Below are 17,553 nucleotides of genomic sequence, written 5' to 3'. Positions count from 1 at the left end.
GGAGATAATGCAGGTAAATCGCAAAAGCACTAGTCTACCAAACGCCTTTGCTGGTCACCAGAGAACCTAACGCTCAGGCATCCTCCTGAGGGAGAAAATACCTTAAATATCCAGGCTAGAGGCCTTTTAAGAGGCCAGAGGTGAATGCACACCGTAAGGAAGCATGAGCATGTAGGCAGCAGCATGAAGAGGACGTCAACAACCAGGACAATGGATGACATGATAAGTGGCATGGTATCCACACCCACAGGGAGCATCGGTGGGGGGGGCGCAGGCACAGACTGCAGTCCTAACACAAGTCTTCATTTCCCCATCGCTGTAGATAGTAAAATCTCATCCTAATTTGTCAAATCAGTCCAGCTTTGCCCATTTAAGGAACACCAGGGTCAGAGTGGCCTAACGAGCCTACCATCTGGTTATACAGAAGACGTGTATCTTTCAGTTTGGGGCTCATGCACATGAAGGTACAGTATGCTATATGGAACCATAGGGGTGCATAAACCTTCCACTATACCTCTGTCTGCCACCAATTGCATATGGTTCAATGGAGTCTGTAGATCAATGCACATAGCCCCCATACTAAGCAGCCAAATGGGCTCCTTGCCAGTGAGAATGAGAATCTGTTGGACCTGTTGTGGCTGGGGCTCAGTATCATGTAACGTATGAGCCCATCAGAGGATCCGTCTGTCATCTGGTGGGAAGGTCTGAACAGCCGCTAAAAGAAATCCCTAAAAAGGAAAAGTAATGGCAACTTCTCTCGCTGCCACAAAATGGCAAGCAAAGCGAATATGTATGCACATCATGCTGCACAATTTGCACCGACGCACGTCGCTGATCGTGCTGTATTATTTGCAATTCCACCCGAATTACTCATTGTCAGCAGCAGTAGGTTTATAATAAGATTACATGTCTTCCTTTTGTATTCGCTCACTGACTTTCTGATAACCATCCCAGATTCCCGATCATAGCCCTTTCAGGAAAACAAGATGCGCTTGTGTAATTAGGTCTTGCCTTCAGTAAAATACAATATGGATCAATACGCCGTTTTCTTGTTTATTATTCATCTATTGAAGCTATTTGAGAATAGGAAAAAAAGGAACGCGCAGCACTTTCAATTTCTATGACAAAGCCTTTTTATCTACTGGAAAATCCCCTTCCGATATATTCTCTAGACAGTGAAAGGACCAAAAATACAAATTTAAAGCCTTATTCATGCTAATTTCAAATTTTGGTTTTGATTCGATTAGATGTTAGGTGGTTAAAGGATTGTTCTCTACACCTTGTATCGTCATCTATTTTTTTAGGTTCTGAATACTGCTCTTAACTTCTTACTTATATTCTGACTACTTTCAGTCACCACTAGGTGGAGCTCACTGCACACTAAGCTTCTCTGCTCCCTCTAGTGGTGGATGCAGGTAGAGTATGTGTCAGCTACATTTAAAACCAGAGAGTTATCTGGTTAATTTTTTTTATTTCATTTCAATTTATCTTTATTTTCTCATAATTCAGTTTTTTGTTTTTTTATTCTGTTTTCTGGACATGATTACAGGAGCAGCCATCTTGCCTGAGCTTTGATCAACAGCATTCGGAGATATCCTTGACAGCAGCCACATGGATCACAGGAACTATAGAAAACCTCGGCCAGAAAATTATTCATTGACTTCAAAGAGGGAGTGTTGTGGGTATGCTCTGTGACCTGTGCAGTGGCTATTGTGCAGGGAAGGGAACAAGATAAGCTGTAACCATCACCAAAGATATATATATAGGTCATTATTTGTCATGGTTATCCTGCTTGTGATGATAATGACATTACTTCTGAGAGGTGACCTCTACAATAGATTATGTGTCATTCTAATATTAGGCTCAGTGGGCAGGATGGAAACTGCAGCTATAGATAATATACATAGTGGCATGCAAACTAAAATTAAAATTAAAAGAAATCATAAAAATGTTTAAAATTAAAAAAGGAATTAAACCATAATTAATTTTCTAACTCCAGGGTAGATTTATTGAACTCCCTAAGATTGTCTTCTGGTGTCCCCAAAAAATTTGTGTAAGCCACAGTCATGCAAATAATATAAGTTTGGGGTGATTTGTGCTGCGCTCGCCAATTTTCTAAAAAAAGTGGGCTGTGTGGGCCCAAGACGGCCTGGCACATTTATTATAATTTAAGCCAGAAAACTATGATTAAATTATATCATAAATGTAAACCAGCTCCTAGCTGGAGGATTTCAGTTCTGGAGCATGGATGGTCCAAGATGCTCCAAAACACCTCTTAATAATTGTAGTGCATCTGATGCCAGAGGACTACGGATTAAGACCAGCATATAAAACACCAGTAATAAATGTTCTCATTGCCTTTAAAGGGTATCTGTCATTTTTTTATTTATTTGCTAGTTTATTAGAGCTAGGCATGTATACCTGAGTTAGTCTGTCAATGATTGTCAAAAGATCTGTAATAACCTTATAATAACAGCTGTCAGTAATGTCCCCTGTCCCTTTCCACTGCTCCCTTAAAAGACCGTTACTAGGGATTGTCTGTCTTCCTTTTAGTATAAACAGAAGACGGAGGGGCGGTCCTTCACACTGCATGCCTGCATTAGGCTTCAAAATGAGGAGGCGTGTCTCTCAGTAATCCAAGCTGATTGGCTGGCAAGGAGCTGCTGGCTACAACAAGTGTGTATGGGAAGTGAGGGAAAGCAGTTTTGGCCTCAGAGAACTGGCAGAGGAGCCATCTTGGGAAGGTCCCCATATTGTAAATGTTTAAACAACTGTAACTAAGGGAAAAACTCAAGGAAAAGATTGCTTTATGCATAATGCTGCTGCAGCAGTAACATATGCTAAAATTGTTTTTTTTTTTTTATGAAAACATGATGGTTACACTTTAAGACCTCAAAAGTTCCTTTTCCAGACATGTAGAGGAGAATGATCCTTTGGAACCATCTAATAACCAGGTCAAGCTCTGTAGATGTCCTGTAGATTTCCCACTCCTCTGTAGTTCTCCATCAACCCTATAGACACTGAATATGGAATGTGTGAGGAAAAAAACTCGTGGCATGAAATGAGTATTTCTTCAACGAGATAAATAGCTTGACTTGTATAAATAGAAAATGTTTTCCCCCAAAAAATAAATTAGTTTGCTTATTTTGAGTCTCGTATCTCTTCTCTTTTCCCTTTCTGTTCTGGCAGCTGCGATTAGTCTGTGTCAGTGGTGGTGGTGGTGGGGGGAGAAATAGCTTGTGAGAAACTGAATTCAACTCTGTCCCTCCAAAAGACAAATGACATCAAGGGAAGTTGATTATCAGCGTTGAGCTTGGTCATCATTAAAAGTACAGAAGTTCAATGCCTTCTTTTGACTGAACTATTAATCCTAAAAGTGAAGCTGACTGCTAGACAGACTGTCACTTTTTACAGTCAATTAGCTACCTAAGTTGGCATTTAGTTTAGTGTCTGTTTTTCTGCTTATTTTGCTGTTACACAAACGTACCTAAAAAGTGGAACTTTGTGTCTTCCATCGGTCAGGCGATGGCTAAATTGAGGTGCGCAGTCTAAGGGATCCTCGAGTTCTTCAACAGGGACCACTTAAATGAAGTTTGGACTTCACCATTCAGATCGCCAGGTCACAGTTCTTAGAGTAATAACCTGCTGGAAGCGGGACATAGCCGTGACAATGGAACCAGAGAGTAGTAAATGGGGCCATGGATCAAAACCAAAAGATAAGTTGGGTGTGACAAAGCAAACAAAGGTAGAGTCAGAGTGTAAGCAAGGCAAAAGGTAAAATCCCACAGCAGGTTTAGAACACTATCTAAACTACCATAGTTGTTTTTGATTTGGCTCATATTGTTACTGTAAGTACTGTATTTATGGTGGCCAAATGGTAGATCTGATATATTGACCAGAAGACCTTGATGTTAGGCCACAAGCAGGTTATTAGCTTCCTCAAAGATGTGGGAAAACTACCTCCTTGTGGGTTCATGCTTAAGACTAATTTTGATTAAATATCATTACAAGTGGTGTGCCATAGATTTTTCCTATATATTAATTTTGATTAAAGGCTCATTGGTAGTGCTTAAAGGGAACCTGTCATCAACTTTAAGCTGACCTCACTGAGGACAGCATAAAGTAGTGACAGAAATGCTGATTTCATCTGTGTGTCACTCATGAGCTAAAGGCAAGTGGTTGCCGAGAACCAGCATCATAATCATTACAGCCCATGCCTTGAAAATAGTCAAATCTACCTGAGAAGAGTCCTGGTTATTCACAATCTCCTGCTCTCCGCCATCTGCTGATGATTGGCAGTTCTCTCCTAGAGAGGAAGGGAGAAAACTAGGTAGAAGCCTATCAGTCATCAGCAGGTGGGCAGGAGAGCAGGAATCCATAAATAACCAGGACTTTTCTCAGGTAGATTTGACTCTTCTCAAGGCCTGTGCTGTATCGATTATAAAGCTGGTTCTCGGCAACCACTTAATATTAGTTCATGAGTGACACACTGATGAAATCAGCATTTCTGTCACTACTTTATGCTGTCCTCAGTGAGGTCAGCATAAAGTTGATGACAGGTTCCCTTTAAGGGAATTTGTGATCTTCGTCCATTCCTTTTAGCAGGAATGGGTCTCACACTTTTAGACAGCGAATATTCACTCTAGCCATGAGCATCACTATCAGGAATAGCAGGTAGATCCAATATGGGGTCCACCTTCAATCAAGGTGAAGTACAATATGAGGCGTGTGAATGATGGAGGGTAAGGGTTTAAGAGGCTGTGAAAAACTGAACACTTGGAGACTTAGGGAAGAAATGCATAAGACAGAAAAGAGGTAAAATTACTTGTTATGCCCTGAGTGGGGAGAGAAATTGTCAGTATGAAGAAATTATTTTGTCACCACCTAAAATCCCTCATTGAGGCATCTGAGAAGGGCATATACAACCACACCACATGAGACATGAATTTGTCCTTGGTTCTCTGGTAGATCACCTGTTTTCTCAAAAGTAGATCACATTGTGAAAATGTTTTCCCAGTCCTGTTCTAGATTCATGATAGCCATGATCACCGAAAGACCCATCAGGACCATCAAAGGAGTCTTGTCGTTCCTTCACCTTTTTGGAAAGTAAGTGGACAATGACGTAAAAATCATGATGAGTTCAAATGCTGTCAGTGGAGAAACCGAGACATGCCCTCTAGATATGGCAGCAACTAAGATTCTTGCCCCTCTAACTGATATTGCATAATATTTTGTGAGTCTTTCATACCCTTAAGCTGTGGTTGATCGCCTTACTGTTCATAATCTAATGTCATTTTTGGCCAAAGGCCCTTATTTGATTAGACTTCTGTTGTTTGGCGACATGCTACATCTGGCCCTTGGCAAGAACTGAACTAATGCCCAAGGCGAGGATTGAATCTAACAGTCAAAATAAGAGGGACATTTTGTGATTTTAGTCAACACGATGAAAATTGACATTTCCAAGGACAAATCTATAAAACCTGGAGCCTTCCCTGGAGATTATGGGCCACAGGGGAATAGGCAGGCATGCAAAAGATAATCATAAAACATCAAAATACATTATGCTCCTGTTTAGGCATGATCTTGACATTTCATCCAGGACTGTAGGACATGATGAAGCCCGCGGAGATCTTATATTGGAGATAACTCATTTACCTTTCTTATCCAGACCCACAATTTATAGAACTGCATGGGTCATCGATGAAATATTTTGAAATATCAAACAAGTCTACAAAAAGTGAGATACAGTGTGTTATGGCTATAGGCAGAAAAGAGTTGTTTTATAAACACTTTTTTCATATTAGGCCATAATTCAGAAGTCATCACAGCCTTTGGGACTATAACGTTCCTTCTGATACCACCGATTTCATATCAAATCATGATTCATCATATGCTTTATAATGGAGACATTTTCTTCTAAAAGTATTGCTTCTAGAGAAGTATATCTTTGAGATAAAATGCTATATGGGGGCACCACAGGGACTTCATAGAACCTGGTTCTATTTGTAGCCACAACATACCATATGGCTGGAACTTGAAATTTTTGAACCTTCTAGACCAGGCATGTCCAAATTGCGGCCCTCCAGCTGTTGCAAAACTACAACTCCCAGCATGCTCTAATAGCTGTAAGCTATCCAGGCATGCTGGGAGCTGTAGTTTTGCAACAGCTGGAGGGCTGCACTTTGGACATGCCTGTTCTAGACTTATGTTAGGAGATGCAATATTGTGTTGGAGCTGGTAATAGCAATAGAACAATGCAGATCATGTCCACTTGAAGAATATTTCCAACCAAAAGATCAGAAATGTCAATATATTAGTAAATTGTAAGTTAGAGCAGTAGCCAAAGTTTGCCATTTAAATTCATATTACTTACAGAGATACTGGCTTCTTTTTTATTCAATTGCTGGGGCCATTTTTACAACAGTGAAAACAGGAAGTGCAGCCATATTGGAATTGATGACAGGCAGTGCAGCCGTATTGGCTATCATTTTTGTGCTACCTTCTCAGAAACCGAGGACCATATCTCCTTACATCAATTAGCTGTATAATCAGAATCTGCTAATTCGTGTCACTACCAATGCGGTTCCTGTTTAGACTTCAAAATGGAAAAAAATGTCCGCCATAACTGAATGGAAAAATTGTGATATCTCTGTAAGCAAAATAGACATCCTTACCAAACTTTGGCTTCGGCTCTAACTCCTGATTTATTCATACATAGAAAAATTTACATTTTGGGTAGAAATTCGCTTTAAGATACCCCTACAAGAAGGCAACACTAAATGGACTAGTGTGAAATCAGATCCTACATTTTGTGAGGACCTGCAATCAACCCTAGAGCAAAGTATCTACATGGAGCCTTAATTCGTTGGTCATGTGCAACTTTTTATCCATGCCTTTCGAATTCCCAGCACGGTTTGAAATCCCATTGATGCCTTTCAACTTTGCAACAAAGTAGGCACCATTGTAGAAAATTCCAACACACTGTATCACGATTTTACTACTCCCACCATGTGTCCTCTGACTATTCCACCTATTTATTTCATAGCAAAGGCTATTATACGAGATTACGGTGTTGGTGGGTTGCCAGACAAAGCTTAGTTCATACCATTTCATATGACCTACTTGTGGGTGTACAGAAATCCGCAGCCCCAGCCTCCTCGGAAGAAATTTTATTACAAAATATCTGGGTGGTTTACAAAAGTATTATATAAAAAAAATAGAAAAACATTTTCAGGTCTGATGGGAAATAGAAATGGAATTGAGACCATCATTGTCCAAGGTGGTTTAAAGAAGATACTGTTCGGGTGGAGGGGGTGGGGGTGATCGTGTTTGTGAGAATAATGTGGAAAGGGGATCAGAAACTTTATCCAGCTCATTTCCATGGCAACAAGTCTGTAACAGCAATCTGACTGCAAACGAGAGGGTCAGGAAACAGCAGCGTTATAACATCTCTCTCGATGAATCAGCTTTTAACCATCTGATATCTTTGTCGTAGACTTCCGGCATTCCGCATGTAGTCATCTTTCTTCATCCTTATGATAGCAAACACAAACAAACACTAAATAAATCATCAAAGCGATAAATAATGCATTGTATGCTCATCCAGAGAGGAAGGGAAGCCCATCCATTGGTCTGGAGATCAAACTGCTTTTGCATTCTTCAAATAGTAATTTATGCAATGATTGTGAGATTGGATTCTCTAGTAGATTAGTTAAAGAGGTTGTTCACCCCTGGGGACCTTTTCTGGAGTACTACACCAACGCCCCTCTCCACCCCCACACAAGCGAGGCCAGACCCAGGGTGGGAGTCATGCTTACCTGATCATTGACGCTGGGTTCCTGCTCCATTGTTCCCCCTTGGTGTCCACAGGTCTTGGTTCTCCTCACATCAAAATACAGTTGGTAACAGGTCACCCACGCATCATGTGACCCAAGATGTAGAAAAGGTCCCCAAGGATGAACATCCCCTTTAAGCAAATTATCGAATGTGTATGGGGTATCCCCGCTTACTAAGTATCCCCACTTACTAACCGTTTCCTAATAACTGCGGTATTTTGTGACGTTATAGAAGCGGTCATGTGCGCTGACCGTTTCAAAATCTGCGTCCACCAGACTACTGCTTTCCCCACTCCCCCATACATGAGCAACAAGAAGACATTACTGTATGGTGGCCACAAGACATTGTTATACTTAGGGGGGGGGGGGGGGGCTTGTGGCTGCCCCATACAGTTCAATGTCTCATTGTGGCTGCTCATATACAGTATAATGTCTCCTGGTGGCTGCCCCCATACACTATAATGTCTCCTTGTGGCTGCCCCCATACAGTATAATGTCGCCTTGTGCCCCCATACACTGTAATGTCTCCTTGTGGCTGCCCCACACAGTATAATGTCACCTTGTGGCTGCCCCATACAGTATAATGTCGCCTTGTGCCCCCATACACTGTAATGTCTCCTTGTGGCTGCCCCCATACAATATAATGTCACCTTGTGCCCCCATACAGTATAACGTCTCCTTGTGGCTGCCCCCATACAGTATAATGTCACCTTGTGGCTGCCCCATACAGCATAACGTCTCCTTGTGCCCCCATACACTATATTTTCTCCTTGTGGCTGCCCCATACACTATAATATCTCCTTGTGGCTGCCCCATACAGTATAAGTTCGCCTTGTGCACCCATACACTATAATATATCCATGTGGCTTCCCCATACAGTATAACGTCACCTTGTGGCTGCCCCCATTCAGTATAATGTCTCCTTGTGCCCCCATTCAGTATAATGTCTCCTTGTGCCCACATACAGTATAATGTCTCCTTGTGGCCCCAAGTGTTTTTTTCTTTTAAATGGGTATTTATCACGATATATATAGTTATCATAATACATTTCTTAATATCGTTTTCATGGGAATGTTTTTTATATCGCCCAACCCTATGTAGAGAAGGATCGAACTGTTGGATTTTGATATGAACACTGGTTCTCAGGAGAGGGATACCCCTGGAGGTGGCTTATTCCTTTCTACCCATTCAGAATACATGTGTGATTGAGCTGAGCATTCAGATGCATGGAAGGGTCTGGAGAAATATTTGCTGCCTAAGGAGGGAACCTATCCCCAGGATTTTGCATGACCAATCTGAACACCAATCTGTTACTCATTATAGAAACAGGTTTAAGTGATACTCTTTTTAATTTCTTTTAGTTTGATAAATGCATATCTTGCTGGTCACATATGAACATGGGACCAACACAGATGTCTTCAGCTGCCAAGTGCACATGTAACAGGTCAGCCGGTGTCATAGGTACAAAACTGCTGACAGATGCTCTTTAATATACAGTTTTTTTGTTATTCCCTTTTACACAGCTTCATGGACAAACATATCTATGTATTCATTAATATTGGAAAGATCTGTTGAAAGGATGGACGGTGCCAAATCAGAATTGCATGAGCCACTGCTCTATAACTTAGAATTTCACCAAAGTAAAGGTATGTAAGTGTTAAAGGCGTTGTCTCACTTCACAAATGACACTTATCATGTATACAATGTTAATACAAGACACTTACTAATGTATTGTGATTGTCCATATTGCCTCCTTTCCTGGCTTGATTCATTTTTCCATCATATTATACACTGCTCGTTCCCTGCAGCGGTGGTTGTGCTTGCACACTATAAGAAAAGGCACCAGACTCTCTGGTGGTTGGGACCATGGAAGTGCGTGTAGCCAGACACTTTTTCCTGTATTGTGCAAGCACGACCATCTTCTGGATAGGTCATCAATATGTCATCTATGGGGGTCTGTACACCCGGGACCCCCCGCTGATCAGCTGTTTGAAAAGTCAATGGCGCTTGCAGTAGCTCTGCAGCCTTCCCGCAGCTTTGCCTAGGCCATGTGACGTCACGTTCATCGGTCACATGACCTAGGAAAGACCATAATGTCTTTGCCAGATGCTGGTTCTTCATACCTGTAAGCTCCATCAGATGTTGACATCTGTCCACTCACAAGATAATCTCTTCTCCCCAGAATTTTTACAACCTGTCAAAGAATGTCAAATTAGTGCGACGTCTTCCATATGGTGCAGTATGTGAGTGTCAGCCATGATTGGAATAAGCTGCTAAAATGCTGACAAGATCCGTAACTGAGCTCCTATCAAACAGATCAGGATTTATTATAAGATTATTTTTCTTTAACAAAAAGGGCAACATAATGTAGAATACTTCAAAAATAAAAAGTGTCGGTTACGATAATATAGTGGGGTATGTTTACTGAGTTTGGAGAGTGTTCACACATGGCAAATTCCACACTGCAAATCTGCAGCAATTTACACAAGTTCACAGCGGACATGACACAGATTTGCTTAAGGTAAAAGCATACTGCAGACATTTTCAGTGTGGAAACTGAGCTGCCGGGCAGATTTTTGTATGATGTGAGGGAATTAGGAGCTATGGATCAGAAAAACAGAAGCCTGACTCCAACATATTAGTAAATTAAAGGGATTATCCCATGAAAAATTTTACAAATTTAAATCTGACACAACTATATATTTCTATCAAAGCTAGAACCAGCCCTTGTACCTCACATGGATCCAGAGATCTCCCCATTCATTGCTCTGCTAGATTTATCTCAAGCTGACAGCTCAAGGGGGAGTGTCTTTTCTGCTGCAGCTCAGGGGGCGTGTCCATTCTGCTGCAGCTCTCTCCCTATCACAGCTCAAAAGCTGTTTGAAGGATGGAACTGAGCATGTGCGACCATCTCAGTGAGGTGGAGAGAGAAATAAGAATAGGAAACAGCAAGTGGCGCTATACAGATATATTTTATTGAATATTGGTTATACTAAATTTTTAATTACATGCAATTACAAAAGTATTCAGATCCAGGTGCTGGTTTTACAACTGCAGATTTTTTTTTTCATGGGAAAATCCTTTAATTAGGTCAGAATTCTGAACCTGTTTAGACTAAACTAAATGAAATGATATACAGATTTTACCCCTTACTGCCCTAGACCACCACAATTCCCCTTCACCACCCTAAACCACAAGGGATATTAGATATTACTTACCTGCTGACTGTGCACTCTGGCTTATCATTAACCTCTGAAACATCCCTATACCACTACAGATTGTAGATTCCAACGCCTAAACCACCCTGGGCCACAAGGAATAATACTAGAGAAATGGTCACTAAGCCTTAGACCACCACCTCATGTAAAAACTATGTACTGCACTAAATGTGGAAAGTTGTCCAAGTGACAATTCTTTTATCTCAACGAATGTTTCTTTTTTGTCCTTGACTACACTTGTATGGTTCATGGCTTACCTTGTTTGGGCACAGAACTTTTTGGTTCACATGCATCTTGTGCTGGTTTTGTGCTTGGTGACAACTCTTCTTCTCTAGTAAAATCGGCATTTAGTGGCAGCTCCTCTGGAGCCCCAGTGATCTTGACACAGGAGTGAGCACAGGCCGTACCTTGTTGTCCATTTGTCTGGGAATACACATTACTGACCCTGGCTTTCCCGACTTCCTCCTGGCCACTGTACACTTTATATCGGATCATTAGGATAATGATAAAAACCAGGACCGAAGCCACAATGATTCCACCAATGATGATGATCATGGTGCCTCCGAGAAACTGGGTGTGGAGAGGTTGACACTGTCCATTCTCCTCTTTAGTGTTGAATTGAGCACATCCTACAACTCGGGTGGCAGTGAGCGAGGTCATCCCATCGTCATAGACAGCCAGGACACAGAGGTCATACTCCCGTCCAGGAGCCAAGTCATTGATCAAGAAGCTGCGATTGTTTGGAGGTATCATCCTGTATGAAAAATATAAATGATCATTGCGAAAGTTCAGATAAAGAGGTCTGTAGGACTGTACAGGGACAGATAAAGGGACTGTATGGACTGACATTAATAGGAAGGAAATGATACGGTAATATTTAGAATTGATTTGGTTTTATTGACCCATCTTCCAATTGAGTAGAACAGTGTTTCTCAACCTTTTCAAGCCTAGTAAGTAACTATTAAGGACAAGATGTTCCAACCATGTACCCCCAAGGAAGCAATGGAGCTTCCATCAAATTTGACAAACATAAGGATGCAGAGTTCTTCTTCCCACCAAAAATGTATGACCAAATTTATAAAGCTATACCTCATGATAGATCCCCCTTTATACAGACCCTAAGCCAGACCACTCCTATATGCAAGGTCAACACCAGCCTTAATACAAACCCCATTCTAGCTCCCCCCCAGTATACAGACTCGAAACGTGACCTCACTCTACACATACTGCAGACCAGACCATCCTATATACAGATCTCATACCCCCTTTATATATACAGGCTTTCCTTGTATGTATGGATCTATATATATATATATAAATACAGACCTCAGACCAGTCCCCTCCTCCACCAACCCCAGACTACTGTCACTAAAAATAAGAGACCTCAAATGAGACCCACCAAAAATGTATTTATTGGGCAGGCCTGTATATTAGGAGGACTATGATGATGATGCTGGCGGCAGTGATGGCAGGACATGCACAGCAGAGGAAGCATTAGAACAGGCACAGCACGAGAGGTATTGAGAAGATCGTACTTCCAGTGCTGGGTGGTCTTTAAGAGCAGATGTACGTAAATTATAAGCACATTGGCTCGTACAACGTTGGTCTAGCAACAAGCAACATTGGACACTAGAGGAGACTTAGATTTGTGTTCTTAACCTTTGGCATATATAGTACTTTGACTCTGCAGCACATACCCCCTGAACATGTACTGCACCTTGAGAACCACTGGAGTAGAAGTTCTACCATTATTTATGGAAGCGGTTGCCTTATTTCTATGTCTCTTGTCTTGTTTCTTTACCTGCTGACTATACAGAAGTCTTTCGTGAAACTTTTGCAGGTTATTAATTATTTATAGCACTGCTTATTATTTTATTAACATGGATTTATTTGTCGGATTGGTTACTTCTTCTCCTTGAGGAGGTTCTCTGATTTACTGGCATTTTCGTTGTCTTTGTGTGATTTATGCAATGTTCTTTCCCATCTTCGCTGTGATTATGAATCTCACGTTTCTGTTTTGCTGAGTTTTATGGGTTTTATGCTGTTGGGTAAGATTGTTTGTCGTTAATATTAACCAATTTTTCAATTTGCCTTGTTTGCAGTAATGTGAAATAGGAATGCATAACATTACTTTTGGTGCGGCGAATCAATGTGCATTATCACTATAATCTTGACGTACTAGGTCCATGGGCTCAAATCGGGCCCCAGTTAACATTTTGATCTCCCTGTCTGTGCCCTGTCTTTCTGAGTATGCCCGTTAATTGGCTACCTGATAAGATGGCCATACAGTACATGATTAAGACATAGTAATTAGGTTGTCCCTGACTATGTACATTGGGGAAGTATGCAAAGGCACATGGCCGGCATGGGTCAACAGAGCTTTTGTCAGTAGAGCATGTGATAAATGCTCTTAAAATGCATTTTACTTAAGCAAATCAACCATATCATGGCTGCAGTGGTTAGTAAGGGGTTCAAGTCCTGTAAGGCACAAGGGGCCAGATCATTCTCTGTCCAATCTTGGGCAGTAATGGCATGGCGGATCCAGTAGGCACTGCTGTCATGTCCATCAACAAATTAGCATTTTTACCCCTATAGGGTCCATTCAACAAGAGTACGACCACATGGAGTGATTGTGTGCCGTTAAGTACGACATGGCCATACGAGCCACAGTGGGCTTTAATTAAACTAAAGAAAGTCTCACTGTTCAGTTGGTCTATATTGTTAACGACCATGCTGTATTGAAGGTGCCGCGTGGCCATGAACAATATAGATACAGGTCAACAATGTCGATATCGCCCCAAGACCGCACTGAGTGGTGGTACCCTCATGATTAACTGGTTTAAGACTAAGACTTATGTCAATCACCTTCTAAATAGACCATAAAGTTAACATTTTTCTCGAAACTTAGAGGGTTTGTTTTATCGGAGTGATCCCTGGGCAATCAGCTAAGTCTCAATCCTGGTACCCCCCACAAGCAGTTTATTTTGCCTGCTTGGTGGTCGCTGCAATGTAGTGTTAGCTCTACATATGTTTTTATGTTCCATCATAGCAGCTGAAAAATAAAATAAATGGAGTGCCGAAACTGTTATATAACAGGCACCAACAGTGCCCGATGGATGTAATGGGGTTCATTGGTTTTTGCCATGGTATTGGCCATTTTGACAGGAAAAATAGCACTGCATGCTGCTTCCCACAAAAGTGTGAACAGAGTCTTACATGGCAGCCAAAGATGAACGGCTGTCCTTGCAATACAAGCAACTCTTAAGTCTTACACTCCTGCAGAGAGCCTCTTGGTTGTGGCTCATCGAATGGGGTCCTGTCACACTGGTGGTCCATTCCAACCACTGCGCTGGTCCTCCATGTTGTCACAGGCACCACGCTGCTTACATCCACTCCCCGGCTCTGTCCTGCACTCCTGCCAGCAGTGCTTCTGGCCGCCAGCATCCTTTTTAAGATCTGCAGGCTGCTTATTTATCATAGGCCTCCTGGACTATTCTATTGTCCCGTACAATGTCAGGGAAGAAGGGAATGCCACCAGGCCTCAAAGCAGGGATAAGGGAGCAGGTCACCTCCTATAGCGTCCCTAATCCTCGTCCCTAACTCCTCACCACATGAGCAGACCTGAATAGTAGGACGGCTCATACCCAGGAAACCTAGAGCCCTACTAACCTGGTAGTAAGGTAAGAGCCAGAGACGACCTGTTCTTATAAGACACGGAAGAGCAGTAGTCTCTGCAGGCCTAACAGCAAGGAGAGGAGAAGACAGCAAGCAGAGGACAAACCCAACAGGTAAGTGTCCTGTGGCAGAAAAACAACAGACCACAGGACCCCAACATCACTTAACTGCCTACAACAACTAAAAGGAACAAGTCGTCCGCACCACAACCACTGGGTCCTGTGAAAAGCACTGATGCCCAAACACACAAATCTGGACTCAGTACCAACACCAAACACAGGAGCAGTAGTAACTGCCTGGACCACCATGCAGCAAGATGCATGGCGGACCCAGACAGCGCTTCTTAACTACTTGTAGCTCCCCCTCCGGGGAACCCCAGGGACCCCCTTCCGGAGGTACAGACAAACAGGGCAAATGTCAAACAACCATGCTGGACTACAAACACCAAATAGACCAGACATGGAACACCAAATTACAAACAACAAACACCCTGTACATCACACACCATACTCAGAACAGTAAGTGAGGATAGGTAAAGAAATAGAAACAAAGGGAAGACAAGGGGATGACATCGCAGATGACATCGATGTCAAACTAGGATGGCCCTCAGAAAGCATCCAAGAAAGGATCAAGCTCCTACAAAGGCAGACATAACAATGATCCCAGTCTCACAGCAACAGTATATGAAGAGATCTGAGACCACACCCAGCTCCATCTTGCTCATACCTTAACCCCATGCAAACCAGAAAGGAAGGGCAACGGCCTTAAAAAGAAAGCACATACCCATGCAATACAACATAACATTACCACCGGCAACCAGCATGCATGGCAAAAGTGTCACGGCAAACTACCTCCAAGCCGTGATATCTATAGGGCGCAAGAGCACTTGTCCTTGGCTTCTTAAAAGGCCAGCACGCAGTCAAATGTGTCCCCAACCAATGGCTGGTTATCCTTTGGTATATAAGGCAGCATCCCCAGGGGCGGATTGGCCATAGACCTTACAGGGAAATTTTGCCATAGGACAATGCCCAGGAGGCCATCTGAGCCAAGTATTGCCTGACCACTTTGGTTTAGCTGCCAACAACACCAGGACTACTCTAGGAGGTAACATCCTGGTTGGTTCCGTGCAGAGAAGTCCACATGCCTGCACAGGGGTTAAAGGGTGAATACCAGTGGATCGCCAAGGCAATGCCCTTAGGTTTAGTCCAAAGTCAAACTGGTTAGTTGGCACAGGGGGTCCACATCCACTCTCTGTTACAAGTCCCAAGTGCAGAACATCCATCATGATGTCCATATGTCCCAATAGGGCATTTGACCAGGGCTTGTCATTATGAGACAAACCCTTTAAACATAATCTTTACTGCTGACCCCACCAACACCATGATCCTCCAAACCACTGAACAAATAAAAATATCTCCAGTACCTAAAAGTAGTTTTAAATGTGAATGACAATGCTGGATCTCCATCACAACCTAGAGCAGTGTCATACCAGAAGAAATTATTCTGAAGGTCCTCCACCATGACCATGTCCACTTTTAATACCATAATAATTGTAGTTATCTTTATACACATGACGAAGTATCATCAATAATGTCTAGCATATGATTTGTGAATCCTCCCAGAAGGAATTAACCCTAGTGACAAGTGACTGGCTCCAAGGTCACCTCTAAATGGAGTTGTCTTCTACTAAACCTTGGAAGGCCCATTAATGTGTCAGATATTCCTCTCCTACCATGGTCTTTGGCATGCAGCCCTGTCTGTCTGTTTTCATCTTTCTCATAATCATCAGTCCTCCATTACTCCTCCTAAACTCAAGACTGTGATGATGCCCCATAAAGCTGTAAACAAATTAGCTCTTTGTAAATCAGGAGAGCTTTGATATAAATAAAAAGCCATTACCAGAGAAAAGATTCCATTTTATAGTCGGCTTCAGGATCTGAATCAATTAAAAGTAAATAATCAACACGATAATGAGGAAAATTTCTACCCTAGGCAAAGAGTTTTGTAATTAAGCCCCTACCCCAATCTAATGTTATATTTTAGGCCATAAAACAGCTACTAAAAATTAAAGGCAGTGTACAGACAGTCATATTTCACTATTTTTCCAAGTAATCTTAAAAAGGGTTGTCAATGTCAAGGATAGAAAACTGGCTTCAAAGATTGTATCTCTCTCTGGAGGACTCAGCCTGTCCATGAATTACAGCCCATTGCAATGCTTGATTTGCCCTGTGGGGGTGCTATAGCAAAATTGAACACTTGCCACAAGGTTCTCCTGCTGAGCTCTGAGGTTCCAGCAGCAGTACATGCAGTAATCACCTACTTTTCGTACATAAAAATGGATTGACCAAAGCAGAAAACACTGGCACCCTTTATTCTCAGGAAGATCCAAGGATAATAATATAGGCAAGACTAACATGGCTGATTCAGTCTTTTCCTTAGCACAGTGCGGGCACTTGGAACTGATAATGTACATCGAAATATCAACTAGAAAATCAGCCCTGCCGACAAAAAATAAATAAGCATGGCCAATTTTCCATGTCCTCTTCTGTAATATACAGTCGAAATGCAATATGCTTTGCAGCCCTTTACATAAAGGGGGCAGCGTATTTATGAACATGGTCATAAGGAGAAGAAATCAAAATATAAGCATACCTGAGCTGGAATGTCCATTTTTGTTCTTTGGCTCCAAAATGTATTTTGTTTCCTAATTGTATTTGTTCTACATTTATTTCCCACGAATTAGTCACTGTGCATTATAATCTGGAATATCAATCCATTCCTTAAAGGGGTTGTCCAGGATTTTTTTTTTATTCCCCTCTTCCCTA

The 17,553-nt window shown here is 42.0% G+C and overlaps 1 protein-coding gene across 1 annotated transcript in view; it reads right to left on the bottom strand.

Annotated features, from left to right (window-relative positions):
- Positions 1–7,215: 7,215 nt before the first annotated feature.
- The window catches only part of LOC122946796 (leucine-rich repeat and fibronectin type III domain-containing protein 1-like protein), a 78,319-nt gene continuing 67,981 nt past the window's right edge, over positions 7,216–17,553 (bottom strand). The window contains 3 exon segments of the mRNA XM_044306626.1: positions 7,216–7,532; positions 9,959–10,029; positions 11,311–11,807. Of these exon segments, the coding sequence (XP_044162561.1) occupies positions 9,971–10,029; positions 11,311–11,807 (556 nt within the window). The 3' untranslated portion in view covers positions 7,216–7,532; positions 9,959–9,970.

This window comes from Bufo gargarizans, chromosome 9, assembly GCF_014858855.1.
Source record: "Bufo gargarizans isolate SCDJY-AF-19 chromosome 9, ASM1485885v1, whole genome shotgun sequence".
In the NCBI taxonomy this organism is placed as follows: Eukaryota; Metazoa; Chordata; class Amphibia; order Anura; family Bufonidae; genus Bufo; species Bufo gargarizans.
This window is presented reverse-complemented; position numbering and strand designations above follow the sequence as displayed.